This window comes from Lonchura striata, chromosome 5 (assembly GCF_046129695.1).
Source record: "Lonchura striata isolate bLonStr1 chromosome 5, bLonStr1.mat, whole genome shotgun sequence".
Lineage (NCBI taxonomy): Eukaryota > Metazoa > Chordata > Aves > Passeriformes > Estrildidae > Lonchura > Lonchura striata.
In genome coordinates, this window is record NC_134607.1 from 25,159,855 (window position 1) to 25,179,133 (window position 19,279).

Genomic DNA, 19,279 nt, shown 5'->3' on the forward strand with positions numbered 1-19,279 from the left:
TCTTTTGTCTGACTGTGGTGAAATGAGAATATTTGGGTGTCAGCTTTAATATTGTCTTCTTGATAATTTTAGTGGGGAATAAAAGGTTGGGAGAAAGACCACAGTGATTGTGAATTGGAATTGTTTCAGAGCAAGAACTGGAGTGAGAAATGAGGGATGGAAAGCAATGGAGAAGGGAAGTGGGGGACAAAGAGAAGGCATGTTAATAGTTAGATTGCCAATGGGAAGTACTTCTCACTTCCTAATTAACATTAATATGTTACTGCAAAGATTCATTTGTGTATAAGAATCATGTGTTCTTCATGTCTATCGTAAATGGTCTATTGTAGATGGAAATGTGGAATTTGACATTTAAGAACTTCCATGATCTTAATTTGGATGCATACTCCACTTTATTTCTTTTAGTGAGTCTCTCTTTTATTATTGAATTAGTAAATCTCCTTTAACTATTCAGTATCTGACACTGTATGTTGATCAACTTTGAACATTAGTAACGTGGTATATTTTCATATTCAAGTGTGAGAACAAGTTTATAATTCTTAGATTCAAGAGAGACAATAATAGTTTAAGTACATTCTAAATTTTGAAACTACACTGACAGAATGACAGGTAATGTTCTGTGAAGGGCCTTACAGTGAAAAAATGATTGCTTTTGTTTTAGTTCAAGGCAATCATCTGTTCCAGAGAAGAAGATACCTGAGCCTTCACCTTTAGCAAAAAGAAAAGCCTATGAGAAAACAATGGAAAAGACGAAGACAAAAGAACAAAAACTGTAAGATTATTTTAAATTTATTTCATCTTACATAATTTGAACTTTGAATTTTCTTGAGAAATATATATGTCTTTTTCAATTTCTTTTCTTCCAGGACAGTTAGTATTGTTGTCAGTGTTGATATTCATTGCTCAGCTTATGCATGGTTGTTTTGGGTTTTTTCCAGGTTGCTCTTCTGTACAAAATAACTCAGGGGCAGAGCCCTGAGCCCTGAGAAAATATCCTTTGGAGCGTTTTGCAAATAACTTTTTTTTCTTTTTTTAAATCAAAGCAAACAATCTCTCTAAGAGCCTTCAATTTTATAAAAACTTCTTTGTTTTACATGTGTGTTTTCTGCCTGTAGCTTTCACTTTTGCCACTTAATCTTTGAACATGGTGCCATCTTGCACTCTGCAGCCTTAAGCTTTTTGCATTCTCTGAGAAATATCTGTAGCTAGTATTACACTCTTAATTATCTGCTTAAGAAAAGAGCATCTAACGTTTGAGGCATGTTGCATTTAACTTTTCTAACCATTCATAACCTGTTAAAGAAGATGTTCTTTTTTTTTTGTAGCTCAGATTCTGGAGCCCCAGAGGCTAGTCTGTCACCTCCTACTTCCCCACCAAGCCGGCCCCGTAATGAAATGAATGTTTTTAGTCGTCTTACTGTTTCTCAGGGAAACACATCAGTTCAGCAGGATAAGTAAGTCACAAAGGGAAGCCTCAGCCCCCAACCAGGGAAATGCAAAGTGTGCTCAAGTTTTCAGTGTAGTGTCTGGTAGAAATTGCCCTTCTGCAAGACAGGAGGAGATATTTCTCATGTTATTGTGTAGTTTTCAAAGGAAATATTTTAAACTACAATGGGACCACTGTAAAAAATTGAGAAATTTCCTGCTGAACCTTGTTTCCTGTTTTCTAGGCTATGTCTGGTATTTGTAGTTTTAAACCCAAAATAGAAAATGGTAGAATTCTTAGATGTTTGTGTATCTGTATGTGTGTTTACGCTCAAAAATAGATTTTAGGTGATAATTTAGGAAACAGTGCTTTTGACAGTTACTTAATTGCTCCACTGTTGCTCAGAGTGCTCTCACAACAGCACCTCAGAGGATGGGATATTGAAATGGCTAGCACCCAGTTGTTTAGAGATGATCCAAATTATTGAACAGACTGATTTAAGGAGGTGATTTGCAGGAGTAGATGATATTTATATCTTGTTTAGAAGAAGTAGAACAGATTTGTCTCACATTAGGCATCTGTTTAGGAGTCTTACTCCAAATGGCAGTGGACTTTACTTGACTAGAATCGCTATTGCAGGTTTCAGTACTGATACAAATACCATGCAGTGCTTATGAACTGCAACTCAGATTTAAAATAAACCTTTATTTGTAACTCTAGCAAGACAAGAAATTGCTTTTGTCTGTTTATACTATCTTTTTGAATAAAATGGGTTTCTTTCACAGGTCTACAACCACCAAATACCAAGCAGTGGCTTGCAAGGCTTTCAGTAACTGTGCTTGTGACTTCTTTATCTTAGCTTACCTTTCTCATTGCTAACTCCTACCAAACCCTTTTCATTTTCTCTGAACTGACTTTCAAGTCAAATAGAATCTGCTGAATCAGTTTGAGTTGAAAATGAAGCACATCTTGAGACATATTGAAAATCATCATGTCTTGGGGAAATATGGTCTTCTATGTTTTCTTGTTTTTTATTTTTAAACATTTTTCCAAATGAGAGGTGAAGAATTTTGAACTTAACATGGCTTGCAAATTGCTGTATTTATTTGAGTGGGTTATAATATTTAATATTTATATCTCTATGACTAATATTTTGCATGTATCTTCTACACTTAGAAGGCATTCATGTTCAGAGTAATTTCTTTTCTTTAGATATTCTCAGCAAGCACGACCTTATTGAGGTTAACTTGGGCATCTATCTTCTTTTAATTTTTTGCCTTTACTTCTCTAAGAAAATGTTGGGGAAATAAGAAATGGCTCAGCTGCTGTTACTCATCTTCTGGAGCTGAAACAGTCTACTGTAACTTACTGCTGAGAGTGATATTTTAAGATAATTATTCTTTCCCCCCTACCCCCCCATATCATTATGGGTTTGAGATATACCTTGAGCAATGCTGCATAATGTATGTTGATTTGCATTGCTTTTCTGAGTTGGCCATGCTGTTGTTTGTTCTTCTCATGTGGAGGCATTCCTTTGCTGATACCTATATTCTTTCTCCTCACAATTCCACCACTGTTGATTGTAGGTCTGATGAAAGTGATTCCTCTCTGTCGGAGGTACAAAGGTACTCTCTCTTTGTCTTTTCTGTTTTCTTGGCATCTCTCACCAAAGTTATTCCAGTTCTTAAGACACTTCATTTTGCTGCATGGTTTTTCCTGACACCTGTGTATTGTTTCTGTTGCTTTTGCTGAAACATGAAATATCTGAGATTTGGGTCAAGCATGTCTCCCCCTATCCTTTTTAGGGTGTTCTTTTATCATTGTTGAGCATGTCAGGCATTTTAATTATAACTGAAGTATGGTGTAAACATTTTCTTAGACACATTTTTTTCTCTGTTTTGATCAAAAGAAAAAAAAAAAACAGGAGCATTTTCTTATGTTTTATTTGCTTCTCTCCTTATTTTTGTTTTTCTTTTTCAGTTGTATGCTTTGATCACTAAAAATGAAATCCTAATATAAATAAAAATAAGTAGGTTTTTATTGTGTCTTTCTGAGAGAATGCACGGTGACTTAAGAGATGAAAGAAATGTTGCCATTTGTGTCCCTGTGGGTTAGGATTGTGGTACTCAATGAAAAATGAGTTTATCTAGAGAAGGGCAGTCAAATAACTGCTAATAATGTAATGGTGGCTTTGGCTGGTCATTGTAATAGTTGTAGTGATTTTTTATCTGCAGATTTTAGAACACTGCATATAAGTAGATAAATAGTTCCAGGACATGTATTTTACATGGCTTGTCATGGGAGTGAGAGGGTGAGAACAGCAGGAGGGAATAACTCAGTTCAGAGGCAGCATGATCCACTAGGGAATACTACAGAGAAAATCATGTTAGTTTAGTGTGATACTAGAAAACAAAAGCATAGAGATCTAAATTAATTAAAAAGCAAATTGTTCCTGTTTTCTTGAAAACATAAAATGGTGCAGATCAAAGGTGAGCGCATTTCCAAAAGGAGGATGATAATGTTACACAATTTAAGATGCTATTAATACTAATAAAATCTATAGAAGGATTGCTGAGGAGTAATGAAATATATGAGTGAAGATGTCCTGCACTGTAAAAATGTTTCAAATCATAATTTTAAAGTACTAGATAAACTAACCAGTTGTCACAAAGTTAGCTTGTATCATAAAGGATTTTTTTCTTTCTGTAGCATACTTCTGGACAATATGGCATTTTTTTTGCATTTTCCTAAAGTATCTGGTAGTTTTGTTCTGTTTTGATGAGATAGGGCTATGGTTTAGTTATTTTTCCTCACAGTTATGTGTGTGATTCCCAAAAGAGCATGACAGTGAGTCTTAACTGCAAGCTGATCAGGTCACAGCTGTGTTGCATGTTTTGGGCATTACCTTTAGGCTTTTCTACATTTCACAGAAATAAAGGGTTGGTGTGCATGCACTTGTATGCAGGGGATTTTAGACTGCTAGTAATTTTTGTTTGGCAAAGAATTGTGAGGTGTTTATTTCAGGCAAGTTAGTCTTTTGGCACCACCACAGAATTAGCTGAAAGTGCCCATGAAGATTCCTCTGGGGTGTCAGCATTCCAATCATCCTCCCTTTGGCCATTTGGGCATGAGCATGTTGTTGGGTACAGGGTGCAGCGGGAACTTCTTCAGGCACAGAAGTTAACAGCAATTCTCTTGTGTCTGCCCAGAGAATGCAGATGATGTGAAATGCACACTGAGTTTGGAGTGCATGTTACATTTGCTCCATTTTTCAGAGTGTGCTGTTTAGATGGTTGATCTTGGGCATACAGAAGCTTTAAGTGTCCTGGTTTGTTCAGCATTATGCAGAGTTTGCCATGTACCCTACATTTAGCATCTTGTTGTCTTTTCATTTGTTTGTTTTCGTATGTGATTTCCTTTAACTGATAGTCCAGAATTGACATGTGTTGAGGCTAAATAGTAAAAGTCCTTACATGGTTAATGAAAGGCATTCAGCTGTTCTGCTCTTGCATCTAAGAATACTAAGTTAATTTTTTTCCCTAGATGGAAGTAAATTAGCTTTATCTGTATCTATTAGTATGCCCAACTCACATTCCTTTTTTTTTTCCTTAGGGGGATAATTAACCCATTTCCTGCTTCAAAAGGCATCCGGTCGACCCCGCTTCAGTGTATCTATACAGCTGAGGGACACACCAAGGCTGTGCTTTGTGTCGATGCAACTGATGATCTTCTCTTCACTGGGTCAAAAGGTTGGGCAAGCTCTGTGCACCTCTGCTACCTGCAGAGGCTGCTTTGACAACATGAGGTGTTGTGAAATTCTCAATTTGTGCTTAGTGCTGTAAACACAGTGGAAAATTCTAAGGGTCTGTTTCTCAACATGAGCTGAAGAGGGATTTACAGTAATTATCTACAGGTTTCTAACTCCAATGTGTAGTATTTGGTTGCTTATTTGTGGTGGAAAACCACAAAAAGCAGTAATATTAACGTTTGTTGAGTGATATGATGGAAGCAGTCATGGTAGCATGTGCACACATGATATGCAATACAAATAGCTTCAGGGTGGAGGTGGGAATTGGCACATGTTTGTCTCTGCTGCACAGAGTTTGAATATCCTTATGCCATAGTTGGTTCTTTGAACTATCTTCTTCATCTGAGGGTATCTTTTGCTTCCTCTGTGCATCCTGTTACAAGAACTGCATGGCACTCATGGGAGGGCCTGGAATTTTAGTAGTCTCCAAGTTCCTTACTGGATGGTGCAGTCACTCGATAAACTCAAACTGACAGAAGCGGTGTTTTGGAGAAAACATTTTCCTTCTGTCTGTAGTGAATTTCCAGTATCATTGCTCAGTTTGTCTTGAAGATACTGCCAAAGGCCACTGGAGCTCAATAGTTTATTTTCACAAACACCTATTTTAATATAAAGGACTTGTTATAATCTTATATTGTGTACCTGCAACTATGACAAATTATTTTTTTTTTCTGAAAGTATCAAAGCTAAGAGGAATTAGAGTGGCTGGGAAGAAGTTAACATCTGTTGACAGGGAGATTCTCCTTTTCACTAGTTCGTATAATGAATATTCAGGACATCCCTTGACATTCAGGACATCCCTTTTATCCCAGTATTAGCGTAGTTGACAACACTATTAGATGCAGGTATTCCACTGCTAATATTCAGGTGTGGTTTCTGTGGCTATTCTACTAGCTGGCTGTTAAAAATACCAAATCAGACACTTTGAATTGGCAAACTCTTGATCTTGCCGGTTTTAAGCCAACATTTCAACATTTGTGCAAGCATATACAACTGCAAAAAGGACATTGATTTAGATTTTGTAAATAATACCTAGTTGATTTCTGTTGAGATTTTGAATATAGTGGCTATGTGATGGGAAAAAAGGGCATGTTATAACATTTTGTTTTATATCTAGATTTGCATTCTCAAAGTTCGGTGGTTTTGCTTAATGGATATTTGCAGGTGTTTGAAATATTCACCTTTTTGAAGTCATATCCTAGCTTTTTAAACCTATGGGAGAATTTTTCCTGCAAATATTTTTTGAGAGGAGTTTACCAAGTATGCTTTTACTCAAGAGTGTAGACAGTTGTTTAATTAAATAAAGTTACATCTTTTGGAAATTGTTGCTGAAGCAGAAAGTCTCAGCTCACTGACATCAGATAATACTTGCACACAAATTCAGAAATGCCAGTAAGCGCTCATGGGCATTGCAGATCTTTGATCTTGGTAGCTGGTGTTTTAAAGAGGCAGAAGGGTCTTGCTAAACTTACCATCATGCTATCATAACTAGAGTCTATACATGGAACTTTCTCTTCATCTTGTCAGTAATTATTTCATTATAAATGTATGTCTAAAATACATGGAGTGATACAGACATGGTGCAGCAAGGAGAGTTTCCTGTTCTTGCCAATAGTGTTGCAGATTTCTTGAAAACTTCTATGCATTTGGAATTTCAACACATAAAAGGTTGTAGTATTTAAATTACTTTGCTACAGAATCAAAAGTGTGACTAAAGCACTCTCTGCTGGGATTTTCAGAGGCCTCCAAAACACTGAAGAGTTTGGGTCCTTTCTCACCTTTGTAGTTTTGTTCTGTCAGTTTGAACTTGGCCGTGCTAAGTCTCAAAATTCGTCCTGAGCTATGTTTTTAGGATTCTTCTCTTCATCTATCATCATCCACACTTTATAGCCTCTAAATTGTCTGCATTTTCACTAGCCTTGAGATTTTTATTCTTTTAAAATGCTTTGAAAGCTAATATGCAAATCTTGAAAGCACATTTAATGATTAACCTTGCTTAGTTTTGGTGATGACAGATGCCTATGTATATTTTTTAAGAATTGCTTTATTTAGCTGTTTTTCTGCACTGCCTACAGAAATGGAGGAAAGTGTATGAGTGCAAATGAATGAATTTATTTTAATTAACTGTGTTTAGGAAAAGCACAAGATTTTTCAGAGTTTTTTTTTAAATTATTGTTAATATTTTCCCCCTTTTTGTTTGTCTTTATTTAGATCGTACCTGTAAAGTCTGGAATCTGGTAACTGGACAAGAGATTATGTCTTTAGGGGGTCATCCAAATAATGTAGTTTCTGTTAAATACTGCAACTACACAAGCCTGGTTTTTACAGTTTCAACCTCCTATATAAAGGTGTGGGACATCAGAGATTCCGCAAAGTGCATTCGGACGTTGACGTGAGTATGCTGAGCCTCAGATGCCAAGCATTAAGATGAGTCCTAGTTTTAGATACATTTTATTATATTTAATTCAATATTGTAGTACAGTGTAATATGAGTACACTGTTGGGGATGGCAGCTTTCTTTACATGTTCAGGCTAAGTCAGTATGGGCCACCAGTAAAGGAAACACAGAACAATGTACATACAGAATTTTATCAGATGTTTAGTATTCATAATTGGCTTGTAGCCTTTTCTACTCAGTGAAATAGATTTGTTTTTAGAGACTATTTGAAGTGTGGCAAATAAACTGTAGAATTTGGTTTTTTTCTTTTTTTTTCCCTTTTTTCCCCTTCTCAACTCAGGTCTTCAGGACAAGCTATGCCTGCTGATGTGTGTTCAGGAAGTACTAACAGAACAGTTGCTATCCCAGCTGGAGAGAACCAGATCAATCAAATTGCACTAAATCCAACTGGCACATTCCTCTATGCAGCTGCTGGAAACTCAGTGAGGATGTGGGACTTGAAAAGGTACTGAACACCAGCCAAAGAGAATGTTCTTTAGGTGGTTAGGTGTGCATAGGCAGCAAAGTTGTGCACATGAAACAATCAGTTTCTTCTATATGGTAGTGTCCATACCTGGGCAAAATATGGTATCAGTTACAGATCAGCTAATCAATCTGTGGTGGCTACTGAGATAGTAATTTTCTCATGTGTTAAGGTTGTGGTGAATCATTTCGGTAAAAATGACAGGAAAAACACAAGGTTTCATTGTAAGGTGAGAATGGGAATCCTGACTAGTAATTGTTGATGAGATGAGGGAAGTCAATGGAAGTAATACAATAAATAATACAAGATTATGATAGTTGCACTATAATTGCACTTCTCCAAAGACAACCTGCTCCCAAAGATTGCATTCAAAATACAGAAAATACTTATCAGGGGACTGATTCACCTTTACTTTAAAATGTTTTAATTCTTATTTTGCATACATGAAAGGGTTTTGTTGTATTTAACGTAGATGTAATAGTTATCCATGGATATGAACAATAGAGTATAGGTAAACAAGAGGATGAGTACTGAAGACATAGGGAAAATAAAAATAAATCCATTCTGTCAGAAGATGTGCTATGGACTGTATTGGATATATGAAAAGTTAACAAATCCTCATTTCTTCTCTCATCCTTAAAAGATTTCAGTCTACAGGAAAGCTAACTGGTCATCAGGGTCCTGTTATGTGCCTTACTGTCAATCAGATCTCCAATGGACAAGATCTTATTATCACTGGTTCAAAGGATCATTATATAAAGGTAAACCACTGGTATTTGCTTATTTTAACTTGGCACATCAGCATGGGATGCAGGCTTCAGCAGAAGTGGCTTACATCTACACATTCAAAATGTGATAGCCAAGATGAAAATTACTTCACCACTCATGGATCATGAATAATATTCAATCATAATACTTACCAATTCAGTGCCTTTTTTGTTTCTCCAAGGAAGATGGATCCATGGTTGTCTCCAGTTAAGTTTTTCTTTTAATCCCCATTAAATTGGATGTTGGGTGTACAAAGTATCGGAGAAATATTTGTTGCACCTACTTTTAGGCAACATTTAGCTCTTTAAAGTAACTTAAGTCAATGCCTCTGTTTTGGAGTGCAGACCTAATTGTTTCAGCAGAGACACCCTGTGTGTTCCTCACATAAGACAGTCCAGGGTTTGCCCAGGCTCTTTCTGAAGTGTCACCTGTGTTCTGAAGTGAGGAAGACCACAAGGTCAGCAGTTCTCAGTCATGGTGACGAATAAACTTTTCTGTTTCTCGGAATTGTGAATAATTCACTCAAGGATATGGAATCTGGCTTTTGGGAGGAGGGTTTTTCTTTTTCTTTTTTCTTTTTTTTTTTTTTTTCTCACCTCAGCCAGTGGCTATTTGAACCCACAAGCTCCTGTTTCTCAGGGCTGCACCTAAATCCCCAGACGTAAGGAATTGTAAATGATCCGTAAAGCCAACGTGTGATACATGAGGCCAAAGAGAGAATGGACAAGAAACCCTAGCTTGTTATGAGGGGATACCCTGTGTTCTGTTCTTCTCACACACTGGAAAAAGTGTATGAACACAGCTAGGGGTGGAGCAGGATACAGAACCTGTGGGAGCTTTCTCATTGAGCTAGGCTTTCTTTTTTTCATATTATTCTACAATTCTTGGATGCTTGGCTGTGCACTATGCCAGATGCAAAAAACTGCCTGAGAGGTTGGTGCATAGTTGGACAGTTTGGGCTGTGGATTTGAATCCTATCAGCAGTGTCCCTATGGTTAGAGGCCAGGGGAATCTTAGGCAATGGGGAGACAGGCAGACACTCTGAGAATGACTTCTCTGCACAGTTCAGGATATTGCTTTAGATATGAGCTGCCATCCTAGCACGGTATGAATGAAGGACCTCAGTGGGAACAACAGATTGGGATCATGTAATGCAAGTTTGTCATGCTGTGAGCTCCTGTGACAATCAAGGAGGTGGGAGGGCTTTTGGAAAACAAAGCTGTCAACAGTCAGAGAAGTTTATCTGTCCTTCCTTTCCATAGCCAGGCTACATAAATCCTCCAAAGTCTGCCTCTTGACTTATACCGCTACAATGTCCAGGGATATTTCAGCAATTTCTATGTGCTTCAGAGTAGTGTGTGTTCTCCAAAGTGAATGTCTCCAGAATTGTCAAGCCACTTTAGATATTATAAATGATCTGTATGAGCAGCTGTCTATGAATTCTCAATGCTTCTGTTCAGCCCAGAAAAGAAGATTATGTGGAGACCTCATAAATTCCCAGTATCAGAAAGGGGCTTACAGGGAAGCCAGACAGGGACTCTTCATCAGGAACTGTAGTGACAAACAAGGAGTAATGAGTACAGATGGAAAAAGGGGAATACTGGCAGTATTCAAAGCCAGGCTGGATAAGGCCTTGAGCAGCTTGGTATAGTGGGAGGTGTCCCTACTACTGAAGAGGGGTTGGGACTACATGATCATTGAGGTCCATTTTAACCCCTTAACAATCTGTGGGTCTCTGCATGGATAGGGCTGTTGGGCTGCCAGGTCTGGTGACAGATACTGTCATGCCACAGGAAACTACTGAGTCAGTAATATTAGTCATCTCTAGGAACCTGGATTTTCTGGTTTATCATTGAATATTTTGTTACAATTGGAACTGATGCATGCTAATTGAATGCAGTAACTTATTTTCAAATATTTTTAGCTCAGAAGGTACTATTTTACACTACCAAGCTCTCCCTTTTCTACTGTCAAGCTTATTTATTCTAAAAGGCCAATAAAGAGCAAATAATAGAGAATAACATTTGACATTTGCTTGTGAAACTGAGATGATGGTTTAAAGAGTTACTGCTCATCTGTTCTTTCAGCTCAGTCTCACTGGGTGAGTTCTGGTTCCCTACAATACAAAATGAATGCTGCTTACACTGCATCTCTAGCAACAAAGACCTGATGACATTGATTTTGCCTTAAAATGTTAAAACAACCTTTCTTAAAGAGTTTGTTCTAACACCCCATTCTTGGAGCACAGGCAAGGAGAGAGGTGTGTCTAGTCCATGAAAAGCATCAGTGTGTAATAGTATGTAACCGTTACCAAAACAACTTGTCCAGAAAAACACATTAGTCCTGTTTCTGAAGCTACTTACCTGTGCAATTCTCCCAGAGTGAGTTATGTTTCCCAAACTCACCCATGAACTTTGTTTCTCTAGCCCATCACACAGGGCATATATGGGCCCTTCCTGTGAAGCTGCTGTGTATATGATATTCAAGTAGTAGTACTTCTTCCCAGTACTTCTCTGAAGTCAGTGGAGTATTCCCACTTCAGGCAGGAGGTGGAAGAGGAGAAAGGAGTGGTTCTGGTAGATAAATTCTGTCAAATATACATCGTGATACTGTGGCCTGTAATAAGACTGTAATAAGTTTTTTCCCTAAAGTTATTTGCTGCATGACTTTCAAGCCGATTAGATGACAGAATATTTCGTGTAACATATTTCATTATTTATTTTAGATGTTTGATGTGACTGAAGGGGCTCTTGGAAGTGTAAGTCCTACACACAATTTTGAACCTCCTCATTATGATGGCATTGAAGCACTTGCTATTATGGGAGATAACCTTTTTAGTGGCTCGAGGGATAATGGAATTAAGAAATGGGATTTGCCTCAAAAAGACCTTCTTCAGGTAATGAAAGAAATCATGCAACTGCTGTGACAGTCACGCTGTAGAACTGTTTTCAGGCTGTTTAAATGTTCAGGCTCATACAATGACTATTCACATAGACACTGATGCTTTTAATAGGGAAGGCATAGAGCATTGACTAAGAAAGCAATCAATAATGTACTTGATCTTTACATGCAGTTGCTTTTCTCTTGTGTGCATGTAGCATCAGGAAATTGTGATGAAGTGGTTATCCTGTTTAAGCTCTGAGTACATGGATGTTGTTTTTCTGCTTGAGAATAAAAACAGCATTTGCCTCATCTGTGACTGGAATCATTGAATACTTGTCTTTGACAAGTTAGTAAATTTTGGATTGGGAACTCATTAATGAGAAACAATACTTTAAATCAGGCTACAGAATGTTTTCTTGTGATGAGGTTTTACAGCCTATCTCACTCCACCCAGTCTTAGACCTTAGATCATCTCCTTATACAGTGCATGTGTGATGTTATGTATACAACACACTTATAACAACACTTGCTGTCAGAACACATTTGCTGTATGTTTTTCCTTACGTAAAAAGGAAAAAAAGCGAGTGGGTGTAAAAGGACCTCAAATCTGGGGAATCTGCAATTTGTGTGGCATGAAGACCTTTTTTTTGTCAACCTGCTATAAGCTGTTCTTTTTTTCTATTCTTTTCTTCTAGGTCTTATGAGAGGTTCTTGAGGTATAGTTGTGATTATTAAACTTGAGGCTGAGTGAGAACTGGAAGGTATAAAAAGAAATACCAGAAGGGAGTACTGTTTTTGCAGTAATTTTTAGGGAAAGGAGGGGCATGCTTTTAATATGCAGGAAACAAATAGAATTTTAAAGTATTGGGACATGAGAAAATAATGGACTGGCTACTTCAAAAAGACAATTTCTATATAGGCATACCTAGTATTACATAAATATATCAACTTTCTTGACCTTCATTCAAAATAATCCACTTCAGTGCCATTTCATTTTCAGAATACTATGAAGACTTCACAGTTAAAATAAGGATTCATAAATTTAGCATCTTACAGAAAATCTTCACTTGGCCGTATTGGGACATCTGCCCTCACATCTGTCTGTCCAGAAAAATGTGCTAAGCAGCTTGTACCAAAACCACAGGCACTGGAAAGATTTTGTATTCTCAGGATGACTTCATAAAAGTTGCAAGGAGTGTCTTCACTCTTGCATTTTTAGGCTCATTAGTACATTATACAGTATGCATTTTTGCTATTGCAATTAATTTAATGTCAGAAAGAGTACAGGATCAGGGGTGAATAAGTATGTACCTGGACTAGCTATATCACTTTCCTTGTTTCCCTTTTGGTATATGTGCATTTCATAATTTCTCTACTTCCTCTGTTTGTTGGTTTGAAAAGTAGAACTTGATAATTGTTGTAGTTTGACATGGGAAAAGAATTTTCTCAGACCGAAGAGATCAATCCAGTCAAGGGTCAAGTTAAGGTACTAACACTTAAAGTGACCAATTAAAAGTAGACATGCCTCTAAGAATATAGAGGAGTTAAAAGCATAATTCCCAAGAGAACTCACTCTCTTTGGTTCCAGTCGTCAGTCATCGGAGGGTGCAGATCTCCCCTGCCCAGCCACGGGCTGGGTGGACGAGGAGAGCCATGTGGCCTGCGGAGGTAGGCCAAGGGGTGAAGGATCGGGAACTGAGCTGGGCCAGCTCCTGCAGACAGAAGGGTGGAGAATGTCGGAGATGTTCTTGTTCTCCCCCCAACCTAGAGGGAAAAAAATAAAGAGCCTACAGACATTTGGAAATTTTCTGGTAGAAGAGAAAGAGGAGGGAGGGGAAGATGCTTAGTGTAGGAGATGGGAGACAGAGTCTTGAGCTGAGATTTTAGCCATCTGGGGAGTCTGGGAATTTTAACCCTTTCTTGAGAAATGAAGACTTTGTGAAATATTACTCCTCCTCAATTTAAAAGAAAGAAAAATAGCCTGAGACCTTAAATATTAAGGAAAGAAAGCTGAGGGGAAATGATAGAGTGGCTTTTGGCTAAACTCTTCTTGTTAGCCATAAACTAAACCAATCCTTCCTCCAAGAGAGACTGCATTTTAAGGGGATGCAATGGTGAGCCAAGAGAATCCTTCCGCAACTACCGGTTCAGGAATGAACAGAAAAAAGCTGAAGAAGGTGTGATGATGCTTTCTGTCCTCAGAGAAGAAGAAAAGATAATCTCTGTTCTTAAACCCTCAGCCCCAGGGGAAAATGGGGGGCACTGTAGTCCCAAAATGAAACTCTAGACTGTTATTCCTGTTAGTCCTTAGCAAAACATCCTTAAAGGAGCCCTATAAACAGTCTCTGTCCATGCACAATAATGAGAGTACTATGACATAGAGAGTATCACACTGGCCGGTGTGTCTGGGCGGTGCCATTTGTGACATGGAAACACAAGAAGTAGCAGCTCTGTTTCCTAGGAGTCTATAGTGCAAGGAAGACTCCTTTCTCCCTTAATAGACTCAATATTAATTATGTAGAAGGGTAAAGACTTGATTAAAAGTCCAAATGTGTCTTGCTGTAGTTTGTTGGAGTTGGGTGGTGGGAGAAGAAATGTTTTTAAAAGTTGTCATTTTAGATTTTGTGTGTGTTTTTTTTTCCTTTCTTTTTTTCTTTTATGGTAGTAGTAGTAGTAGCTTAATAAAGTTTTTTTATCCCCTTTATTATTAAACTTAGTCCTGATTTGCTCTGTTCTCAATCGTATTTCACAGCATTCAATTGATAAGTTACATTTTCATGGGGGTGCTGGCATTGTGCCAGTGTCAAACCATGACAATAATAATCTCACACTTGCTTCTTTCTTTTTATTTCTATTTCTATAAAATGCTGTATGTTTTTCAAGGAGGTGAGACTGAAGCATTTGACAGAATAGAAATAATTTTTATTCACTGTCTTTTTTAGGGAATGAGAAATGCTGTTGCTTTGCTAATCATGTGATAATTCAGAGTTGAAGGGCCCACTGGAGGTTACACAATGTAAAGTTCTCTTGCTGGTCCAAGCAAGGCCAGCTTTGTAGTTAGGTCTGGTTTCTCAAGGCCTTGCCCAGCTGAGTTTTCAAAACCTCCAAGGTTGCAGATTGAACAGCTGCTCTCCTTAATCAACCCAGCAACCAAAACATGAAACAGAGCCAGGCTGCTTTACAGCAGAAAGGCTAATGTTGAATTAGAGGTTCTGGTTTGGCATACATGTGTTGACCAGGTGTGATCCTCTGTATTTGACGAAAATCCCTTAGCAAGCATGCTATTCAAGAGTTTGGAGATCATCTACTTCACTTGAGGTTGCACATCCCAAGTCACAAAACCCCACTGTGACAAAATTGGGATTTCTAAGAACCACAGCCACCCCACGCCCCTGCCACTCCCAGTTTCATGAAGTGCTGCAGAATCAGACTACCAGTGCTGTGGTAGCTGTGCATGTTATAAATGAAACACCAAGGTGATCCTAGAAAGCTGAATGTACTCCATTATGAGCAATGCAGCAAAGCAATTCTTACTAAGCTGAACTAGAGAAAAGCCACATTTGGTATCCCCAAAAGACAACAAATTTTGGCTATTATTTCCCCATTTTTTTTCCCCCGTGTATTTATTTGTGAGAACAAATAAATGTGTCCAAATAAATTTGAGAACAACAAAAGGATGTTGTTCTCAGCTGGTCTGTGTAGCATTTTGCTTTCTGAATGAGAACCTAAATGCTAGTGCCCTTCCTCAGCAAAAAATTAATGTGTTTCTGTGAACTGCAACATCACAAAATCAAAGTGTAATGGGAAAAGAACAAAGAAGGCAAACACAGAAACAGCTCCTGTCTTCCTGGTATATTTTTGTGCAGTGTTTTGGATTTTCTTTTTATGTATTTTATAGCAGTTATAGAGTCTTGAAACATATACAGAGACCATATGTTCAAAAATGTATTCAAATATGCATTTGAAAACACCCAGACTTTACATTATCCTAAACTGATTTCTGTTCCACATTAGGTCAATTGTGCATATTAGATCTCTTTTTTTATTGCAGTATTATTTCACACAAAAAAAACCCCAAAAACCAAAAACCACTCTTGGAAGTTAGCACTCTCCTTGCTCTAAGGGTGCAGAAGCCACCCAGAGCCAGGTAGCAAAACTGCTGCAAGACAAGGAATCAGGCTTACTTACAACTTGGGCTTTTCCCACTTCTGTGCTTGTTCCTCTGGAATTTTGTGCAGGCCTGTGAGACTTGTCTGCCTTCTGTCTTTCAGCAAGTCCCTAATGCTCACAAGGACTGGGTTTGTGCTCTTGGCCTGGTGCCCGGTGTGCCGGTTCTGCTCAGCGGCTGCAGGGGAGGCACCCTCAAGCTCTGGAACGTGGATCCCTTTGCACCCATTGGGGAGATGAAGGGACATGACAGCCCTATAAATGCCATCTGCACCAACTCCAGCCAGATTTTTACAGCAGCAGAGTGAGTTCTTCTCCATGAATCTTTCTTTTCTGTGTCCCCTGCTAGAATTCTGTCCATGCGCTTGTGTGTAGGATATGTGTAACTCACTTCATAGAAAGCATCAGGAGACCTTGTCCACTCCATGCCCCTCAGTGCTAATGTCTATCACAGCCATCCCCAAAGTGGGGTGCTTGCACCCCAGAGGATGCACAACATGACCCAGTGGGGTGCTGGAATAAAGTATTATAATTCAGTGGTTTGTGTATACAATTAATAAACATACACAGCAGTGTGGGCTTAAAAAAATTTTAGTGGTAGGGGGTGCATGATCAAAACAAGTTGGGAGACCGCTGATCCTACAGGGAGAATTTGGCAGTACTTGAGAACTTTATAAGCTTATCTCTACAGCTGGACTCTTTCCTGGCAGGACTCATTCCTTACCTGTGCAAATTCTCCTGAAAGCCATGGCACATGGCTGTTTGTTTGTGGTTGGTTTGTTTTTAAGTGCTGGCATACAGCAGAAGCTTTGCAAGCCATCCTACTGTCCTGTAAACACCTTGATTTGAATATTTGTCTGCTCAGTAAAAGTGAGCAAATTGAGGAACTGAAATCTCAGGGGAAATGACCAAGAAAAGTACCTTGTTATGGAGAATATGCAGGGAACGGCAACAGAGCCTCTTTGTGGTGTAGTCTGAGCACAGGAGCTGTGAAAGCTGACGTGTTACATTCTTGTGCCAATTGTGGAAGCTTCTGGCCTTCTGAATTACAAACAGGTCTTACTGAATCATAGCAGGATTTCAAAGTAGCCAAGTGTTCATATTTGGTGGTCAGGTTTTATGTTTAAGCACTAATAGGTAGGGGTAGAGATGTCAAAGCTTCTGTCTCTGCCTAAAAATTATGAATCCATTTAGAACATACAAGCATCTGAAATTCTTTTTTTTTTTTTTTCTAATAAAATAATTTTAGTCTTTTGATGTTTCTAGCAGTGGGCTTAAAAAAAATTAAATGAATCCTAACAATTTAGACTGGAATAAAGGCACAAGTCAGAAAAGACTTTTAACTGTCACAAAGTCTGCTCTGTCTGCTGGTTTCTTTTGAGGGGCTTGTGAGGAACATAGGAAACAATGTTGGCTAGGCACTCAAGTTAAACATTAATATGAGAAATTCATAACTTCCCTTTCATGGAATAAATTGCTATTTAACAAGACTAACTCTTTATTTTACTTCTAAATTATAACAGAGTTTTATAACACATTTTATGTGATATTTTATGTACACATACTTTAAAATTGTGTAAATAATGATTTTTTTCCAAAAGTAAGAGCCAGCTCACTGGTATGTGCTATCTAGCACCTTGGAAGTGGGTTTAGGTTTTTTTGAGTATTTTTTGTTGGAGAGCTGGGTCTTCATATTGTCTTGTGGTTTTATGCTTGGGGTTTGTTTTTTTTTTTTTTTTTTTTTTTAATTTTTCTTATGATAGACAAACACCTCTTTCCTTGAGCATGAAGTCTTCATACATTCTTAGATGGCTAAAGGTCATAGCCAGTGCTGTGATTAGGTTGGGGAATCTTCAATATTGTACATGTTAAATTACGAAGTCTCGTGGAGGTGGAGACTCCCTTCATGTCCATTAAAGAGCTGTTATTTTGCCAACAATACCTTTCTGAATAAGACACTCAAGCTTTTAAGGAAGCATCCCCTGCCCCCCCTTGGCCCTCTCTCCCTCCCCAGTGTAATCACAGTGCTCTAATACTGCTCTGTTTGGTTTCAGTGATCGCACTGTGAGGATCTGGAAAGCTCGAAATATGATAGATGGACAGATCTCAGATACAGGAGATGCAAGTGAAGATCTTGCCAGTAATTGAAGTTATGGGGGATTAAGGAATACATTGATCAATTTGAGGTGCACTCTATGCAGTTTTCTGCATGTCTATTAGTTAAACACTGCTGACTGGAATGGACTGAAAATGTGTGAACTCTTCCACTAGACCTGCTGTCCTTAAAATATGTACTGTATTTAAGAACCTCTTGGTAACATGCTTGAGTCTCAACAGTCACATGTATCTCTATCTATTACGGCTGAATTTGTGTGCGTATGTAATACTTGCAGTTTAAATTAACTGGAATTCAGTCTTCTCTAATGACCATCTCAAAATAATAACCTGAAATATATAACAAAAGTGCTCTGCTGTATTTCACTCACAAGTATGATCAGCTGTTTAGCATTTTAGGGTAACAGGGGAAGGAACCTGTCCCAGGAATAAGCTTTTGATTACAAGAGGCAGTTTGAAGACTTTAAAGGTCACTTACACTGTTGTTAGGAAAGTGGAGTGAATAATAGATGGGAAGAAGCTGTTAATGATACATCTACCTGACATGGCTGTATCCTGCTAACAGCAAATGCCATATGATTTGTGTGTTGATAGCATATAATCTGTGTTGACCAAAGTTGTGCAGCTGTGTATACTCTGTGCTCAGGACTAGAACTCAAGTGCTCACAAATGGCTGTGTTTTATTTGTGTTTTGCCTATGTTCTGTAATGACTAGATGTTCATAATGTCATGATAAATATATCTTAATCTATTTTTCTTACGGATTTCTTTCTGTCATCTCACATTTTCTTTTTTTTTAAACAAATTCTTCTCTTTTTATCTAATTTTCTATGCTGCTAAATGTATTTTAAATGCACTGTTTTGCAAACCTTGGCAGTTACTTTGAGAACTGAACCACATTTATTGGGAAAAGCTATGTAAATAGATGGTTGTATAAAGAAAATATCTTATCTTGTGCCTGTATGACTTTTAAAGCCCTTGGAACCTAGATATTGAGGGAGGATATATAATTTACCCAACTGCTCTGAATATTAATTTGTAAATTCTGAAAATTTTAAAACGTTATGTAGATTCAGAAACAGTGTTTGGATATTGAGGTTTTTTGGTTGTTTTGTTTTTATTTTTCAGAAAATATCAGTCTGTAAATTATAGCTTGTGTAGGTAACAAATAAAGATGTGAATGTGAACTGC

General features: G+C 37.9%; 1 protein-coding gene across 4 annotated transcripts in view; it reads left to right on the top strand.

The window, feature by feature from the left end:
- The window catches only part of KIF21A (kinesin family member 21A), an 87,187-nt gene extending 67,908 nt beyond the window's left edge, over positions 1-19,279 (top strand). For 2 of the 4 annotated variants that reach the window (XM_077783415.1, XM_077783416.1), the window contains 10 exons: positions 662-772; positions 1,326-1,454; positions 3,013-3,051; positions 5,039-5,175; positions 7,446-7,626; positions 7,973-8,137; positions 8,799-8,916; positions 11,649-11,819; positions 16,078-16,277; positions 18,028-19,279. In XM_077783415.1, the coding sequence (XP_077639541.1) occupies positions 662-772; positions 1,326-1,454; positions 3,013-3,051; positions 5,039-5,175; positions 7,446-7,626; positions 7,973-8,137; positions 8,799-8,916; positions 11,649-11,819; positions 16,078-16,277; positions 18,028-18,121 (1,345 nt within the window). In that variant the 3' untranslated portion in view covers positions 18,122-19,279. The remainder of the gene's footprint in view (positions 1-661; positions 773-1,325; positions 1,455-3,012; positions 3,052-5,038; positions 5,176-7,445; positions 7,627-7,972; positions 8,138-8,798; positions 8,917-11,648; positions 11,820-16,077; positions 16,278-18,027) is intronic. The other 2 variants (XM_077783417.1, XM_077783418.1) reach the window with 2 other exon arrangements.